This window comes from Acinonyx jubatus, chromosome B4, assembly GCF_027475565.1.
Source record: "Acinonyx jubatus isolate Ajub_Pintada_27869175 chromosome B4, VMU_Ajub_asm_v1.0, whole genome shotgun sequence".
Lineage (NCBI taxonomy): Eukaryota > Metazoa > Chordata > Mammalia > Carnivora > Felidae > Acinonyx > Acinonyx jubatus.
This window is the reverse complement of record NC_069387.1, coordinates 351,219-370,486: the sequence shown is the minus strand read 5'-3', so window position 1 is coordinate 370,486 and position 19,268 is coordinate 351,219. Positions and strand designations below refer to the sequence as shown.

Genomic DNA, 19,268 nt, shown 5'->3' with positions numbered 1-19,268 from the left:
ATAGGATATGAGTAGACGAAGTGTGATTTGTCACCTCTTGGTGAGGGCACATGAGCAGCACATGGACCGGAGGGTGGGGGCTCCGTGGCTTCCCTGTGGTTGGTCTCTGCCTCTGGGTCCCAGGAGGTGCCAGCCTGGAGAAGCCAGGCTGCCCGTGTGCGCTCGCGAGGCGAGCAGGCTTCGTGGGGAGAGCGCGGGCTGCCTCACCCCAGCCGATGCCAGTCCTGCCTTCTGCGGCTCTGTGCCCGCAGGCCCGTCGCCTGCCCCCAGGACCTCCTGAACCACAGGGTTCCTGCCTGTCAAGTGGGGTGATGGTCCTGTGTGGTGTCGTGAGCACTCAGTCCACCTCCCTGCCCGATGGTCGCGGCAGCCGCCTGGGGGCTGTTGCCATTCAAGCTCCTCTTTGATGCTGTTGCTCTTTAGTAGTCTTGTCGGTGCTGTCCCCAGCTGCTCGCCCTTGCTTTGGATCGGCAGTTTCTGAGTCTCTATTTCACTGCCACCTCCTAGAGCAAGGCCTGGCTCCTGCTGGATGCACACGCTCCTCCCTGGCATCTTCTGTGTGGCCAGTGGTGCCCTTGGCCCCCAGCGTGGAGCAGGGAGCAAGCCCGTGATGGGGGCCCGGGCCTGTCGCGTCCCCGCGCGAAGACTGGTGGGGCGGGGTGCCTGTCCTGCTAGTGTGTCAGCAGTCACCTGGTGCGTTGTTTCCAGAGCGTCATGAACATGATGCACGTGATCAGCATCCCATATGCGCTGATGAAGGTGAACCCGCTGTCGTGGATTCAGAAGGTCTGCCAGTACAAAGGTAGGCATCCAGAGGCCTCGGCGCCCCGGTTCCCTCCTTCAAACAGCTCCTGGCCTGACCGTGTGCATATTGACCCTTTCCTCTACTGTCCCCACAGCAAAGGTGGCTTGTGTCAAATCCAGGGACATGCACTGGGCGTTAGTAGCACACAGAGATCAGAGAGACATCAACCTCTCTTCTCTCCGGATGCTGATCGTGGCTGATGGCGCAAATCCCTGTAAGTGACCTACCTGCTGCGTGGGCGGGCGAGAGCCTCATCCCCTTCAGTCTGTTTCTGCGCTTTGCTTCTCCTTTTCCGGCCATTACTGTGGTTAGGAAGCGGTGTCAAACTCATGACCTCACAGTGTGACTGTCTGAAGCCTGAAGGCACCGCGACGGGTGGCGGGTAGGGGACCAGGAGTGCCTGGCTCCCACCCGGGGCTTGAGTACTGCTGTTGCCATTTCCTGATTCTGTGGAAGAAACCCTAACCTTCTGATTTCAGTCCTTCTCCTTCTTTTGCTGAAAACGGTGCCTAAATCTTGAGTGTATGAGGATTGAATTAAGTCGTCCCTGCGTGTATTTCCTTGAGTGATGCTGCATGCTCAAGAAATATTAACTGTTATTGGTTTATGGTCTTTAGTAACTTTATTGGTCAAGAAATTAATCTCTCATTTTCATGGAATTTCATTATAAAATTTTATGGGAAAAACCGCCCAGGTAAAGTGAATTAGGAGTCCCACAGAATGCCGTAAACGTACCTCGGGAAATACTGCCCTGGGTTGGAAGAGAACCCAGCTGGCTTGTTGTTTGTGAGGGGGGCGCGTGAGCCGGAAGCAGAGTGAGTGAACGAGGCATTTGTTTCTGACCGTTGTTGACATTTGTCAATTAAAGCAGAACACGTGATGTGTACACACGGACTCCCACCCACGTGATTCGGTGTTAGTTGTGTACATGGTTCTTCCGTTTCCCCCGTGGCTCCATGGCTTGTGAGCCACTCTCGCACATGGCTGCTCTCAGGCAGCAGTCGTGGAGGAAGGCAGTAGTTTGCCGATAGGCGCCTGGCGGTTACTCCCGCACTCCTGTATCTCTCCGGCGGGGTTAACACGGGAGAGCTGTCTTCACTTGGCTTAGATATAGTCCTCTTGCGAACACGCATATCAAAAATGGGGGAACAAGCCTCAGGGAAGGTATGCAGGCTCATCGGCGGAAGTTACACTTTTAAATCCTTGAGCTCAGTCGGCCTGAGGGGATCATCTTTCGGGGTGACATAAGTACTAAGCGGTATTGAGTGAAGTGTGTTCCCGCACCGCCTGCCTCACACCCTCGCTCGAGGAGCACTCGCGTCTGGCTGGTTTGGCTGGTTTTAGTCAGTCCCGAGCTTCCGCTGGCTGACTGTGGTCCCCTTTCACCTGCAGGGTCTATCTCCTCCTGCGACGCGTTCCTCAACGTCTTCCAAAGTAAAGGCCTGCGCCAGGAGGTCATCTGTCCTTGTGCCAGCTCCCCAGAGGCTCTCACCGTCGCCATCCGGAGGTACAGCTGGGCCCCTGCAGCGGCGCCTGCGTGGTGCCACCGTGTGGGGGGAGGGCAGGACCCGGCCCGTTTGCGGCCAGCTTTGCTTCCCTGCGTGTGCCGGGACAGATTCTTCCGGATCCATTAGTCTGGGGAGTGACTGCGTGAGGCCCGTCTGGAGGTACAGCGAGCAGTGACGTCCCGTCCTTGGGGGTCACCCACATTTCCATGTGCCCGCATCTGGCCTGGTGTTTTGCGGGGGTGGGCTGCGTCGATGCTGGGTGGGGTGAGGTGTTCACGGCAGGGCTGGGCCTGCTGACATACAGCTTCCACGAGGTCCTGGCTTTCTGAGCTCTCGCGCTGTGGTGGCACGTCCGAGGGCTTTCGGGTCTGTGCGTGGACACGGGGCCTGCGTCACTCATGCTCTTGGTCGTTCATCAGTCAGTCGGCCTCACCGCCTGCTCCGGTGCTGGGCACACTTGTGGGGGTGGCGTGGATACGGGTGCATAAAGCCAATCCCACCCAAGCTGAGAAGTGCAGCAAGGGCCTGTTTGATCGTCATCCGTCATCTGCCATCCTCACAGTGTGGGAAAGGAATATTTGCATCACCTGCATGCTTGCAGCTTGGGACCCGACTTGGTATCTTTGCCTTCCATCGCTGACGAGGTTTTATCTCGCGTCACACAAATGTGCTCCATCATAAGAATGGACGACACAGCTTTCAGCACACAAAAGCATGTGATTTCTGCCCTCATTACTGAAAGGTTTGGGTCCCCAAAAATACTCAGGGGAAGAGTGTAAGTAATACAACTTCTGACGGTTTTACTTGTTAGTTAACGTAAAGTCAACCACACTGCCTAACAGGTTGAGAAATCGAAAACCTTTAAAGTATCAACAAAGTTTTAATTTTGATTGAAGCAGAAATTAGAAGTCTGTCGCACATTTTAAAATTGATGAGGGAATATGGCGCCACGAACCAGGATCCAATTTCCAATTTTTAGAAGGTGTCACTGTTCTAACAGGAGGTGCTCCACATATCATCTCCCGCTATTCGTGTCTGGCCTTGGACAGAATCCTGGAGGCTTTGGGAGCAGGTTGGATACCACAGTGCTCTCCTGAGATCAGTATTAAACCATGTCCAATTTGAGCCTGAGTGTAGACGCTAGGGAGACACCCCCGGGAGACACAGCCAGGGTCTGGCCACAGGGTCCTGGGCATGTTCCTTATCTCCAGGGCCTTAGTTTTCTCCACCAATGAGTTGAGGGGCTTAGACTCAGGACTCTTAATTTCCTCTGGCCTTGAAGTGTTAAGATTGTGCAGTTGTGTGATGTAGCACCATTGCCATAGATAATTCACAAGATAAGTAATGATTCTGACACATAGAAGATCCAGTTGTTAGCATCAGATGATTTGTGTATTTCCTAGAAGCTTCCTGTGTACATTGGGATATGTAGAGTGGATTATGCCAGACTTGATGGCAGAGGGAGGAAAGGTCAGTGAAGGATTTTTTTTTGAAGGATAAACACACACACACTTACATATACGTGTGTGTGTGTATGTGTATGCATATATATATATGTATGTATGTATGTATGAGAATCCGAAGCAGGCTCCAGGTTCTGAGCTGTCAGCACAGAGCCTGATGTGGGGCTCAAACCCACAAATTGTGAGATCATGACCTGAGCAGAAACCGGAGGCTTAACCGAGTGAGCCACCCAGGCGCCCCATCAGCTAAGGAGTTTTCGTTGTTTCTCTAAAAATGTCTAAAAATCTTTTAAGAAGATTAAAACTTTAATACCCCAAACAGACAAATTAAGGGGTTGCTCTTTCCTGGGGTTGTGCTGAATGGCCTCCGCTGCAGTTCCCCTGTGGTCAGTGCCTCAAACATCCCCAGGCACCCCCGCGTGCCCCCTGCGCCTCCCCCATGCGCTTTTTCATGAGCCTCCCCCAGCTCCCCATGCCCCACACGTGCCCCAGGCCTCCCCATTTGCCTCCCCAGGCCCCCTATGCCCTGCCTTATGCCACACACCACCACACATTGCCCCGTGTGCCTCCCTGCCCCCCCCCATGTGCCCACGCCTCCCCTCATGCATCCCCACACATCCCCTGCACAGACCTGCCTTGGCTGAGTCCACACCAGCATCGAGGGCTGGGAATGGCAGTGTTAGAGGCTCTCGTCCTTCTCTGCCCTGCGGCTGGCAGATGCCACTCCTCTGTGAGACTGTGGGCTAGTCAGCTCCTGCTTGGAGCAGGCGGGAGTGTGGTTATACTTACAGAGACTTGATTCCATCTGCCTTGCTTTGAACTGAGCTGGCATCTCTTTGCAGACCCACCGGCTTCTCTCGCACCCAACCATGACCCTGGCCACCACTTTCACACCTTCGAGGTCTGCTGTTTCCAAAATAACCAGAAGAAAATCAAGGGGCTGGGATAGGGCAGTGGATACAGGTGACCAGGGCTCCTTGTGAGCCCTCTGTCCTGTAGCCCACCATAGCTGGAGATGGCTGTCATGTGGGCAGGGGTCAGGGTGGCAGGCTGGCAGAAAGATTGTCCCCAGAAAGGCTCAGGACCATCCGCCTGCCCCCTGCACCACCTGTCCTCACTCCATGTGTCACAAGTGGAGCTGACTTAGCAGAAATGACACATGAGGTTACCACCTCGGTCAAATATCTGCCATGGTCTCCTCACAAAATCTTCCGTAGCTCATACCAGTTCAGCTTACTATGTTATTGACTATCCTTAATAGTCCGAAGGGTTAAAACGGAAAAGGTTTGTGACTGGCTTCAGCAAATGTCAGTTTCTAATCCCAAACTGGTTTTACTGCAAACATTTCCTAATCCTCAAGAGCGGTATTTATTCACTTCACTTGCACTGTTTGTGGGCGCTGGTCCTCCTCGGGCTCTTAGCTCAGCAGGTGTCCATGGGTGCCTGTCCTCCCAGCACCTGTGCTGGACACAGAGCTGTGAGCAAAGTGGGGCCCGCGTGGGCCTCGGAGGGCACACCACCCACGTGAGGCAGTGAGAGGATTTGCCCTGATGCTGTCATTGAGTGAGGGGAATAGAGCGCGAGTCCTTGAGTCTCACACGGGCCGTTCTGAAGCGTCGCTGGCACACGGCCGCACCTGCTCGCGTGGGGCGGGCCCTGGCAGAGCTGCTGGTTAATGGAAGCCAGCAGGGCTACGGGGCCCGGAGTATGCACTCTGCCCTCTACTGGAAAGGCAGTGGATGAGCTGTGTCCGCCTGTGCTCCCAGCTTGCGGGGCTGGCCCGTGGTTCTGGCGCGTGGGAAGGCTCACTCTGTCCTCAGACACCGTTGGCCATCTTCCTCCCAGAGAAACCCAAGCTCGCCAGCCACCTCCTGTCGCTGTCTTCAGCACTTGAATCACCAGGAGCGCATGTTAGCCGCTCGCTGGTGCTGGGACGAGTGGCAGGCACCACTCGGACCTGCTTAGCACGGAAACAGCTCCCTTGATGCCTCACAGGGTCAGTGGCGGCTCACGTGTCTGCCTCTGGTGGCAGCAGCAGCGTGGCTCCAGAGGAGCAGACTCCCGAGGGAGGCGACGGCCAGGCCTGACGTCTTCTGTGTCACCCCGTCCTTGCTGAAGCTGTGAGGTTTAAATGTTTCTGCTTGTTTTGTCTTGAAGCTTCCAGGCTGTCTGTTTCAGAATAAAGATGTGAGCCCTGTGCTCAGCTTGCACTGTTGACCACCGTTTGAACGTGTTGTGATGGCCTGGGTATCTCCCGAGGCTTCTCGGAAGACGGTCCCCTGGCCTGGGGCCTCATGGTCACGCTTGGTGACAGATAGTGAAGTGTGACCCCTCCATTTTGCCTCTGCATCAAACAGGGAAAAGCGTTTAGTTGGAATTCTAACATACTTGATCATCAACTTAACAGTTGTAGCCAAATAAAGATAATTTTGGGGAAGATCCTTGTAAGGTATTTGAAAGCAGAGGGTTCTTAAAGATCATCGTGTGATCCATTGGAGGTGCTCCTGGGCCCCATAAATGCCTCTGCACCGTTAACTGCCTTCGTTCTCCGATTTCGCGTTCTTCAGTGTCTTGGACCAAAACTGAAGTAGGAGGACGTTTCTGAAATTCAGATGAAAATCCCCGCCAGCACACCTGACACGAAGCAGGCTGCAGGTGATGTTAAAAATTGTGTTGCAGTTTTTAAAACCCGTCGTTTTGGGTAGCACTGTGGTCTTGGCTGAGTGGTTTCCTGTCCCAAGACGTCCTGGGTCCTGGAGAAACGCAGCCTCCGATTGCACACTTCTGCATGGAGCTGCTTGGGAAGACAGCCCTCTGCTTGGTCATGATGAGCAGGGGTGAGGGATTGTGATGTCTAGCCCCACGTGCTGAGACGCCGCATGGTGGGCAGTGCTCCCGGGTGCTTCCCTGCCCCTCGTTTTGGGTTTGATGAGACTTGAAATCACAAACTGTGTCCCCACTGTACCATCTGGGAGGGAATCTGGGTCCTGTGGACAAGGTTCAAGCTGCATTTCGAGACTGGGTAGCTTGGCAGGTGTCTGCCAGGCATGTGCTGTGCTGTCACCCACCTCACGTTGTCTGCCCAGAACTGTGTAGATCTGGGAGAGCACTTTTTAAGTGTCCTTGTGATCTCATGGCCACGCTAGGTGGCAGAAAAGGCAGATTTTTACACTGACCGTCCACTTGCGTCACTGTAGACCTGTTCACCTCTGAGACACTCAGTTTCTCCCACCTGTAGAGGAAGCAGATGCGACTAGCCGTGTCTGCTGACGCGCACTCCCCAGACCCTGAGCCCCGGCCCACACCAGCTACGTCCCAAGGTGAGTTAGCGCCCTGCTCATCAGCCGCGGCCTGGCAACTCGCGATCACGGAGCTTTCCCCTCGCACCAGCCCGCTGCTGTAGCTTCTCTATGAAATTTTAGGTTAAATCCAGGACTGTGCAGAGACCAGACATGACTCCGTTCTCCTTGGTATGGGAAGGAAGGAGGCAGAGCGGAAATGACTTTCAGTACCAGCATCGTCCAGCCCCAAGGTGTGCTCCACTTACCGTTCAGAGGAGGCCGTGTAAACACCCTGAATCCCCTGCGCCTCCCACCCCCCTGCCTCCCCTGGCCCCACTCCGTGGCAGCTTGTGTGCAGGGGTGCACAGGTCACACTCGCCCCCACCCTGCACACAGCCCAGCCATGGCCTCCTTGCCCTTTCCCCACCTGCAAGCACAGGGGCTGGGTCCAGCCCGTCCCTGCTGGCCTCACTGGGGGCCTGTCCTGACCGTGGTCCTCCAGGCTTGCTGCCCTCCCTTCTTCATGTTCGCTACCGCCCCATGTGCCGTGTGATTTCCTGGTGTGTCCATCGTTGATTGTGACCTGGCCTTGTGTGTAGTTTACAAATAAGCAAGTGGAACAAGTGAAAGAAAAACGTTGAGTATGTGACCCGAGACGCAAAGGTCCTTCCCGTGCACATCCCGCTGACCACCCTGTGCGACTCACCAAAAGCAGACGCCATGAAGAGCCGGGGCTTTGCCCAGGTGTCTGTGCAGACGAGCCCACACACGTGTGCAGGAAGGTTTCTAGCTTGTGTTCTGACTGAGTGGAGTCGCGTGTGGTGTTATGTCTGCTGGTTTGTGTTTTCACGTGACGATCCAGCTGCTGTTTGGTGTCACGTCCAGGTCCACCCAGAGAACAGCAGCAGGAAGGCCGTGTGTCCTTCCTGCTTTCTGTGGGCGGCCCTTCAAGGTCGGTCCCGTGATAGGCTGAGGCAGGAGGACACGCCCTCGGGGGTGAGGTCTTGAGCAGCAGCTGCGCGTGTCCCCAGTGATGTGCTAATGCAGGGTGGAGAGGGCAAGCTTGGGACCCCAGAGTGCGGGCGGGAGGCCTGCCTCCCACCAGAACTTGGGGAGCGAGGCACAGGATTTAAGTCGTGTGCAAAGCTGTATAAGGTCAGGAGTTGACGAGAACAGAGATGGCCATCGCCCTGCCCAGCTCTGAGGAAGAACCCCTGCAACCCTCCCAGGGCCCCCACCCTGTTGGCTGGGACGTCTCCTCAGACATCACAGTCCTGTGATGGGCATCCTCTCCCAGGCCCACAGACAAGTCTGGGGACAGGAACAGATAGGAAAATGAGCCACGACTGCAGTGTGCTAAATGGAATTGGGAATAACGGCGCCATCAAAATTAAGTTGGCCTCAGGGCACACCCACACGTTCCACACTACCTTTCCTTGCTCCTCAGTCTGGTCACCAGGATCTTTCACGTGACTGTGAGGCTCGCGACGCATATGGAAGCTATTACACGCCAGTGGTCACATAGAAGAAGCCTTCGTAACCAGCTACCACGTGCCTCACGTGGATGGTCACCAGCCATCGCATCAACCCTGCATGGATGGTCACTGGTTACGCTGTTCTTTGGTTGACCTAGAATATTTAAGTCATTTTCAAACAGATATGACAGAAATGCCAGTCACTTGCATTTTGTGAACATGCTCCTTTCCGTGAATGGAAGGGAAAACTCCCCATTCCAAGTGTTGCACGTGAACAACTGTGCAGAGGTGGTAACAAATCTTGCTTTTGGAGAGTGAGTCTGTGCACTTAACTCCAAGCACGCCGGAGACTGCAGGGGATTTTCCACACATAAAAGGTCAGAAGCTGGGTTACTGAGTAAAAATGTCTTGATCCATTCTATTCAAGCCGTTCTGCGTGGGGATCCAGGATGGCTAATGGATACTCTTGTGGGTCCAGAGTGAGGACAAAATGCACACATTATTTGTTTCCTTTTTAAGTTTTTTTAATATTTATTTTTGAGAGAGAGAGACAGGGCACAAGTGGGGGAGGGGCAGAGAGAGAGGGAGACACAATCCAAAGCAGATTCCAGGCTCTGAGCTGTCAGCACAGAGCCCAGCATGGGGCTTGAACCCACGGACCGCGAGATCGTGACCTGGGCTGACGTCAGACACTCAACCGACTGAGCCACCCAGGTGCCCCAAAATGCACCCATTCTTAGACACTTCATGAATTCTAGTGTGGGATGTGTTACGTCCTCACGTTTTGCTCCTCCCCATATAATAATGATAAAGAAAAAAGTGTTTGGCTGCTAGGTCACCCCATTTTGGAAAGAAAGGCCTGCCCCAAAGGGGACTGGTTTCCCCTCATTCAAATGGGTTTGAGATCTGACCACCTTCTTTCTTCTCTTGTCTAAGCTGCTCTGTCCTATGCTTAATAATCTTTTAGGGACAGGTGCTCTGCCCTCATAATGAAAAAGAGATTGAACTTCCAGGAAACTGCCTAGAGCAGCTAATGGCTCGCTTGGCTTTTAGTCCATTTAACTAAGAAATGATGCCCAGTTCCTGTGTGTGGTCAGCAGTGAGGGTGAAATTGTAGGTGCGTTCCGTGGCTCACAACTTGTAGGACTTCAGGCTCTTTCTGGAAGGTCTGTCAGTCTGTGGTTCTCTTCTGTAAGAAGCATCCATGAATTAGCCAGCGGAGTAGCCATGGCAAAGCTGCCAGACCCCCATGGGTTTGGGCTGTGAGGGCCAGCCGTGCACACTGGTCGGCTTCTCTGGCTGCTCTGAGTTTGCCTGTCCAGAGCAGAAAGCCCGGCCTCACGGTGGGTGCCGTGGTTGTTAGGCATCTTGATGTCCTTTCCCTGGTCAGTAGCCGATCGCCTGTCACCAACACAGTGGTGAGTGTGTTAGAAGGTTCTGGGCTCACAGTTTTCAATGGAAGCCTTAGACATCCCCCCTGAAACACAGGCAGGATGCAGACGTCGTCCCGAGAGACAGTGGTAGGACTGTGGCCATGATCTGGGGGCAGTGGCTGGTGCCCTGGCCCCTGGGGCAGAGAGCTGCCCAGGCCATGTCTGATCGGTAGGACCAGCCCTGTAAGCAGCCCCCTAGGAACAGCCACGGTCCGGAAGGAAAGGAAGGTCAGTTCACAAAGTGACTAGTGGTCAAAGCAGGACATTTGAGTCCTTTTAAGAATGAAAGTCAGGGAACTTGAAGGGACAAGGGCAGGAGGGATGCCTGTGTCCACACCTGTCTGTCTCTGCAGTGTCACACCCTGTGACAGCATGGGTGTCTGTCCTCAAGGGTGTCTGTCTCTGGGGGTGTCCATCTCCGTGGGTGTCTGTCTTCATGGGTGTTTGTCTCCGTGTGTCTGTCTCATGGGTGTCCATCTCCATGGGTGTTCGTTTCTGGGGGTGTCCGTCTTCATGGGTGTTTGTCTCGTGGGTGTCTGTGTCCGTGGGTGTCTGTCTCCGTGGGTATCCGTCTCCGTTGGTGTCCGTCTCTGGGGGTGTCCGTCTCCATGGGTGTCCCTGCTCACGAGTGTCTGTCTCCATGAGTGACTGTCTGTGTGTTTGTCCGTCCCATGGGCATCTGTCTTTGTGTGTGTCTGATTTCACGTGTGTCCTGTTTGTGCCTGTCTTCATGGGTATCTATCTGAAAGTGCCTATGTTCACGTGCATCTGTCTTCACGGGTGTCTGTTCATGCATGTCTGTTTCCATGCATGTCGACCAGGTAATGGCAGTAAACCACACTGTTCCCCTGTGAGGTCTTCCCTGGCTTCCTGAGCAACCAAGGTATTTGTCTTTCTTGTTTTTAAAACTGTCATCACCCAGGTTCATGTTTTCTGTTTCCTTTTTCTTTGAGGAATAGTTGTAAAATCAAAAATATTGGAGAAATACGGTTTCATGATACCTAAAGTTATCTGTAGAATTATTTCAAGAGGGCAAATTGCAGAATGAAAACTGGCAAATCATTCATGGCCCCATGTATCTCTAAGATTGCTGTCTGGTTCTGTTTCCATCACTGAAATATAGATGCAGAACCTGCTTTTTAAAGCTACATTGTGGTAATGTTGATTGAAATAAAAAAAAATATTTTGTAGGCTCTTTAAGTAGGCTTCACACCCAGTGCAGAGCCTGAATTCATGACCCTGAAGTCAAGACCTGAGCTGAAATCAAAAGTCAGACGCTTAAGTGACTTAGCCACCCAGGTCACCCCTCTGTGGGCTTTTTATCTGCACGATGTTCTTTTAATACCTTGATGCTTTAGCAATGAAAGGGTAATAATTATGTAAAGCAGTAATTAAAACAGCAATTCCAGAGGATAATAAAGTTGCCTCTTTGCCAACAAAATCATTTTGCATGTTGAAATGTCCCCCTGGAATTTAGAGAGCTAGGAGGGGCCCATGTGGCAGGATGTCTGTTGGGGGCCAGAATCGGACAGTTTTGCTGGGGAGACCCCAACCAGTGACCCAGAATAAAAATAGTTAACAAGCCTGTGAATTGAAGTGGAGTTTTCAAGAATGGCTTTGCCCCATAAAAAAAAAAAAGTCAAACATGAAGATCTATAGTCTTTTTTTTATAACACAAATTACATTATCAGAAATTTTAATCTGAAAGTTTTAAACTCAGACAAAACTGTAGAACTTGTCTAAGTGTAAAATAGTTTGAAGATGAGAATCACCATATCTAAGTGGAAATATGGACTAATCAGGTAGCATTGAAGAGCCCAGTGACTCGAGTTACCTTGTGTGAGTTGTCCTGACCGCCCACGTGCAGGAGCGAACCGTGTTCTGTTTTGTGTTTGGTTGGACTGTGTGCTTGGTGTGGTGGAGGGTTAGCTTGCAGAGAGCAGGTGCCGCTCGGGGTGCAGCCCCACCCTTGATGTACATGCTGACACTTCCCTGCTGTGCACCCTGATCGCCTGCCTTGAGATGCGGAGAAGTTGCCAGGGCAAATGAAAACAAAGTTTGCACACCGCTTGTATGGTATGGTCCCTTTTCCGGCTGAAAAGAATTATCTCTAAAGTGAGTAGGTAAAATAATGGAGGAGAAAACATTTCCTTTTTATATTACATAGCTCTTGAAGCAGGCTTTTTGTTGTTGTTGTTTTTTTTAATCAGTGTGCAGGGCGCCTGGGTGGCTCAGTTGGTTCAGCGTCCTGCTTTGGCTCAGGTCATTATCTCATTGTTCCTGGGTTCAAGCCCCGTGTCGGGCTCTGGGCAGACAACTCAGAACCTGGAGCTGCTTCAGATTCTGTGTCTCTCCCTCTCTCTGCCCCTCCCCCACTCCTACTCTGTCTTTTTCTCTCAAAAATAAATAAACATTTAAAAATTTTTAAAAAATAAGTGTGCATTGCTCTCGTCAGAGAAAGGGGAGAAAATCACACTAAAATAACTTAGAAATTAAAGGTGTGATGTCTCAATCTTGTAACTTCCCCTGTCAAAAATCATGAATTTTAAGGGCACCTGGGTGACTTAGTTGGTTGAGTGTCCAACTCTTAATTTCGCTCAGGTCATCATCTCACAGTTCATGGGATCAAGCCCCACATTGGGCTCTGCACTGAGCACAGAGCCTGCTTGAGATTCTCTCTCTCCCTCACTCTCTCTCAAAAAAAAAAAAAAACAATAAGAATTTTACTGAGACTTCAGTGCGGGTGGTTTTGAAAGTCTCCATCTCAACATTGAGGAAGGGTGCACGTATTCATGGATTTGACTGGATCTCTCCTGAAATTTGCAGGAGTGTTCCTAAAAATTTTGTTTCTGTTACAAGAGCACAGTGTCTGCTGCTCCACTCTCTTCAAAGGGCGTTTTTTGCCTGGTGCTGTTCAGTTATCGGGGGCCAGCTGCCACGGTAAATGAGGTTATGTTCAGCTGTAGAGAGACTTCAGTCAAGGAAGATAGCACCAGACAAGCGGGGCAGGGTACCTCTCCTGGAAAGAACGTTCTCCATCCAGAAAGGAGCGCCTTGCTCGCCACAGGCACAAGGGCGCCCCTCCCTCACACAGACTGATGGCCCTGCGGCTCCAAATATGTATTTCCTAGGGAGGTGATGTTACAGGAACCACTCTCATGCCCGTGTGTGGACCCCACGTGTGCACTTACACCTCACGCTCTGTGTCCAGTGAGCCTGGCCCAGCGCCCCTCCCCCCCCCCCCCCCCCCCCCCCCCCGTGCATTTCAGAGTCTGTTGACCCCGGGTCACCATTCTGGCTTGTTTGTGCTTTGCTTTGCCTCTTGCCAGCTTTGTCACTCGGCATAGGGCCTCCTTCAGTCCTCGGAGTCCACATCTGTGAAGGGGTGTGACCACTGGCCTGTGTCACAGGACGGTGTGAACATCTGTGCATGTAGAGTGCTGAAGGTCTGCATGGTGCCCATAAGAATTCAGGGCTCAGGCTAATGTTAGTGTCATTACGATAGCGTCACATGTACTTGGGCATGTGCGTCCCATGACAACATGCCCTTTGGAAATGTTGTAGTCAACCCTGACATTGGCAAAGGAAAGGGCTGTTTCCTGAGACTTGACCCCTTTGCTCTCTGGATGTTCCTGAGTCAACCGTTCCTGGAGTTGGAGGTTGCCTCCATCTGATGGAAGCAGGGAAGGACCTTTGTTGTCGCACCTGCAGGAGGCTGCAGTGAGAGACGGTGGCGCTAAACCCTTAGAGATGTAGTGGCCACTTCCCCGTTACATCCTGAGAATGGAAATTGTCCCAAATGCTTGTGGCTTACGTGACTGCATTTATTTCGTGTGGGTACAGATTTGAGCGTGGCCAGTGATAGCAAACTGTGGACGTGTTAGTTGAGACTTATAGCTACCTCTTCAGGTGTCACACAGCGTGATTACCTGAGGGTTATCTAACCCTGGCATGGCCAGGGAACAGGTGCGCACACTATCCCGTTGAAGCCATTGGCCATCAGGAACATTCCTCCTGAGGCCAGGGCCAGTGCTCACCTTCCGTCTTCCGTCTCTTCACTTAGCTCTTTGTGCCATTTGCCCGTGGTTGCAGGGCTGGCCGCTCACAGCTGCCTTCCTTCTGTATCTCTGTGCGCAGAGACCCCCTCGGCAGTCCTGGGAACTGCAAGAATTGCTCTTCCACGCAGTCAGCCCTCTGTGTCATCTGGGCATTGAACCTGGGGGGACTAACGGGTCAAGCTCTCTCAGCCGTTGTTCGTCATACTGTGTTTGATTGTGAAACCACATCTTTTTGAAATCTCTGGGAATTCTTATCGGTATCATTTTTTCACTTCCTCATCTAGTTTAGTCTACTTGGAGTTTTTGTTTCCTAGGAAGGTGTTAATGGAGAGAAAGATAAGCTGACTTTGTTAATAATCACTCAAATGCAAACCAAAGTAACAGAGGAACAGCGTTCCACCATCAAAGCGGGAACACTTTGAGGGTTGTGTGGGCACGGGTGTGCAGAAGTGGCTGCTGGGAGGCCGCCTTCCCCGTGGCCACGAGCGCAGGTTTGAGGCCAGTCTGCGCTCGATGCCAGGGTCTGCCCCACAGCTGTGCCCCAGATGCCACTGCCTCACACACTCCGCTTCTTGCCTGTAAATGGGGACAACAGACATGCGTGTCAGAGCTGCTGTAAGATACTTCACGTGCACAACATGCTTCCGGTGGCCTCCTGCATAAAACAGTACCCTGTGCATGTCTGGTAGATTGGAAAACAGTACTTAGAGTGGACGTGCAAGATGACAGTCTTTTGGGAAGTTATATAGGCTTTATTAAAATTTTAAACGTATATACTTTCTGATTCTTCAGTTCTTTTTCTAGATACGTGTTTTATAGTCATATTTGTAATTGTATAGAAAGAAATAAAGTGACTACATGTCACTATTATTGAACACCACCACCAATTAAGACCGGTCGGGTCATTGGCATGTGCGGTATGCATAGTGTTTATATCACACACACGCACACAGGAAAATCCACAAGATCCATTCGGTGGAAAAGCAAGTTGCAAGAGAACATGCTTATTGTGGTTTTGCTTTTTTTAAATACAGGTGTATTTACACATGCACCTATTTTATGTAAATACAGATTAAAGGAACTGGTGGATCGTCTGTTGTGGCTGCCGGTGAGGCAGGGCTGGGATGGGGTCAGGCAGGTGCTTTTGCCTTTGCTGTGACTTTTTGTGCAGTGTCCCACTCATCCACATGAAGGATTTGCCCCTGTGTTACTCGTGTCATTTGTCCTAAAGTTCCCTCAAAAGAAAAGTATGCCGTGAACTAAGAAGTGCTCAGTCTTTGAGGCCAGAGGCAGGAAAGGGAGGTGGGAAGCTGTCCCTAACTGGGGCTGTGGGTCTGTATCCCACCAAGCCCCACAGGGATGCAGATGATGAACTGAACGCGCCCACGCCCGCAGTTGTGGTCTGTAAAGTGGAGGACAGTGGTGCCGTGCGGGTGTACCTGCCGAGTGAGTCTCTGTGTGCAGAGGGCTCGGGACAGTTGGACACACCCAGGTGCCAGCTGAGCAGAGCTGTGTCATCGGGAGGCAGGGCTGTTGGCTGAGCATGTCTGAGATTTCTCTGACGAGCAAGGGACTCTGTTAAATATAAACATACGGCTGTAGATCAAAGTAAAACCTGAGTGGTGTCATTGGTTCACATTTTAAGTGCATGTACCCAAGTTTCCATAGTTTCGTTTTACACCTACAGTTGAAGGTTTCCTGTAGCAAACACGGTTCATAATTGTGCTCCAGGGAGTCTTGTTTCTAGGAAAGCAGGTCTTGTGCCCAAGACCCCAGAACTTGCATCCTTGAATATTAAGAGAGCCTTTCCCTCTTGGCACACGGGCGCGGCCCATCCCGTTCCCCCTGTACCCCTTGCTTGGGCTGAGTCATGGCCACGCCAGCCTTTTGCTATCCTGTGGTCGTTCCAGCCAAATACGTGTACCTTTAAATCCCGTTCCTTGGTGCGTTTGTCTCTTGGGGCTGTCGTAAGTGCCTCCGCCCCTCCCGGGTGGTGTGACACAAGGGGAACCTGCTGCCTCAGAGTTCTGGGAGCCAGAAGCCCGGGGTCAAGGTGTCTGAGGGCCGGGTGCTCCCAGGGGCTCTCACAGCCCATCTGCTCCAGGCCCTCCCACTGCTGCTGGCACCCCTGTCCTTGCTGTATGGCTGCTATTGCCACATGACGCCTGTGTCTCCTCTTGTAAGGGCACCGATCATTGCATTTGGGGCCCGTCCCAATTCCAGGATGATCTCATCTTAACTAATGACGTCCACAAAGATCCTCTTTCATGTTAATACGGTGACAGTCAAGGTACCGGGACCAGGACTGGTCACAGCTTTGGGGACACAACTCAGTCCACAACAGGCACTGAGCATTCTGATTTAAGACTCTCGCTTTGTGTTTTGGCCAAGGACAATAGTGGGGTCAGGGATTCGTAGCAGCAGAGGGTTGCTGCGGGGCTCCTCTCTCTCACCCTGCGGAACAATATAGATTCCAGTGTTTGGGGCTCATTTCCGGGTAGTTCTGGGTGGACCTTATCACTGGGCAGACTTTTCTTCTGTATCTGGTTAGCGCTACCCTTTTGGATGCTTCACAGACAGAACCATTTCAATTTCCAGACTCTCTTATGTTTCCTTTTTATTATTTATTTTTATTTTTTTTATTTGAGGTATAATTGACCTATAATATATGCTTCTTTTTATAATACCTAGTTACTTGATTCAAATGAGATATTTTGCACATTGTTTTTTTGAGAGAGAGTGCAAGTGGGGGAGGGCCAGAGGGGGAGCGAGAGAGAATCACAAGCAGGCTCTGTGCTCAATGCAGAGCCTGACGTGGGGCTTGATCCCATGAACTGTGAGATCATGACCTGAGCTGAAATCAAGAGTCAGGTGCTCAACTGACTGAGCACCCAGGCACCCCTCCTTTTGCACATTTTAACCTTTATGTTTCTCTACTTGTATTTCTAGGTTCATTATAAATCTTGATATTTTCTTGAAACATTATCGAGATTTATCAGTTTTAAAGCTAAACAGCAAACTTCTGTTTATTTTCTAACTTTTAGATCCTAAAAAGATGCTACCCGTGTGTATACAGAAAATTAGAAAAAGAAGTGTGGTATTTCCCTAAAGTGTGCCTCACTTAGCCCACATGGAAGATTCTTTAGTTACAGGGACAAAATCCATGTTCTTGGAAATATTTTATTTATTCCGTGATTAGTCAACAGACCTTTATTACTGCACACTTCTCCAGGGGTAAGGCTATGCAGTGAACAGAAGGGAACCCTTGGGGAGCAGAGACTCTGATGCAGGAGGCCTGGTGTGGGTAGTCAGGTGGCCCTACTGTGCCGTCTTGGGGGGTAATGAGTACTTGCGTATTTGAGCTGCCAGGGGGATGTCTGCTCCAAGAACGTTCCACATGGAGGCAGAGACAAGTGTGAAAGCCCCCAGAAGGGGTGGGCTGGGTGCTGGATAAAGGGCCTGGGGCTGGCGTGGAGTGAGCTGGAGTGGCGGGGGCCATGGAGAAGACGGGCTGAAGGTGGAGTGAAAGCATTCCACCACATGCCTTCTGCGAAGAAAGACTTCCCCGAGCTTGTCATGCAGAATGGCATGGCCTGTCATTTCAGATTCCTGCACCATGAGCTTCTGTCTGCCTAGTGCACGTCTCAACTTGAGCCCAGGCCACCCCACCTCCCTTGTTTCTGCTCCCTGCCATCATCCGTGTTCTTGGAGACATTGTGGTCCCTTGTTAGCCACTTTCAAAACTGGAAAATCAGACCTGCGGAGAGAGGGGAGGGAAGGAATCAGTCGATAGCTGATACGTGTAAGGGAGGGGCATTCCAGAGACGGAGTTAATGATGTTGACGTCTCACAAACAGACAACCAGCACCCCTTGGCACGCTAAGAACACAGGACAGTGTGGCATTCAGATCTGCTTCGGGGATCCTTGGGACCCCAGACGTGTCTGGCTGCCTCTGGTGTGCGTGCACTTGAATGCCTCTCTGGTGATGGTGGCTTGTTTGCTCCTATGTGTTCAGACAAAACTGCTCTTTCAGGCCCACAGATGACAGCAACCAGCCCCCGGGCCGGGGTGTCCTCTCCATGCATGGGCTTACCTACGGGGTCATCCGGGTGGACTCCGAAGAAAAGCTGTCTGTGCTCACCGTGCAGGATGTCGGCCTCGTGATGCCTGGCGGTGAGTGTGGACGCTGGGCTGCATACGTTGGGGGCGGGGGTCGAGTCAGGAGCCCCAGCCGTGTTCAGTGGGCTGCTTCCCACCGGGACCACCGTGCCCCTCTGGCACGAGGTCAGACGGAGCACTTAAATCCGGGCTTGTCACTGCTGCGCCTCTCCTGATGAAAGAACGTTCAGGAAGCTTCACGGGGCATCTCTGCCACCTCCCATGCCGGGATCCCGGGGCCCTTTCCCCTAGGGGGCGCCGTGGGCCATGCCGTGCCCCTGCAGCCCATGGGGGGCTTCTCTCCCTGCAAGGGTCAAGTTCCCGCCGGCCATCCACCTTTTGGACAAAGCTGGGCACTGAGGCTGGTAGCAGATGGTATAAAAATCCAGGGATGGGGCTCCAGACGATGAGCAATGCTTGGTTCTAGCAGAAGAGCCCGTTTTTAAAAGTCAGGGAACCGTTCCCACAAATGCGCACACGAGGCCGTCAGGGCGCTGCACACGCTGCCTCCTGATGTGCCGGCCGGGGCTCCTGGATGACTGGAGGGGGAGCGCGGGGCTTGCAGGGAACAGAGGGGCCGTGTGCGGGGGGGGCCCTGGGCTCCTCCCAGGTGTCTCTTGGTCCATATGGGAGAAGTCCATCCCCTCAGTACGATTGCACATTAAAGTTCAAGCCGTCAGAATCTTACACCATAGCTGTGTAAGTGGACGTTTTCCTGGAACATGAAAGCTCATGGCTCACTTCAGGGAAGACCAGGACCAGCCTGGCCTCCCTTTTACCTTCACACTCCTGTTCCAAATGCGGTTTCCGCTCACTGTGCTCTCCCTGTGTTCAGTCATTTCTTCCGTCCCCCTGCCCCGCCCCTGTCTCCCTCTCTGCCCCCCCCCATCCCTCTCTGTCCCCGTCTCTCCCCACCCTGTCCCTCTGTCTCTGTCTCCTTGTCCCTCTGTCTCTCTCTCTCCCCCCCTCCCTCCCTGTGTCTCTCTGTCCCTCCCCACCCTGTCCCTCTGTCTCTGTCTCCTTGTCCCTCTGTCTCTCTCTCTCCCCCCCTCCCTCCCTCCCTGTCTCTCTCTGTCCCTCCCCACC

At 52.4% G+C, this 19,268-nt stretch overlaps 1 protein-coding gene across 11 annotated transcripts in view; it reads left to right on the top strand.

The window, feature by feature from the left end:
* The window catches only part of DIP2C (disco interacting protein 2 homolog C), a 408,190-nt gene that overhangs the window by 300,393 nt on the left and 88,529 nt on the right, over nucleotides 1–19,268 (top strand). For all 11 annotated transcript variants that reach the window (XM_053225170.1, XM_053225168.1, XM_053225171.1 and 8 more), the window contains 4 exons: nucleotides 709–802; nucleotides 900–1,019; nucleotides 2,198–2,312; nucleotides 18,058–18,197. In XM_053225170.1, coding sequence (XP_053081145.1) covers nucleotides 709–802; nucleotides 900–1,019; nucleotides 2,198–2,312; nucleotides 18,058–18,197 — 469 coding nt within the window. The remainder of the gene's footprint in view (nucleotides 1–708; nucleotides 803–899; nucleotides 1,020–2,197; nucleotides 2,313–18,057; nucleotides 18,198–19,268) is intronic.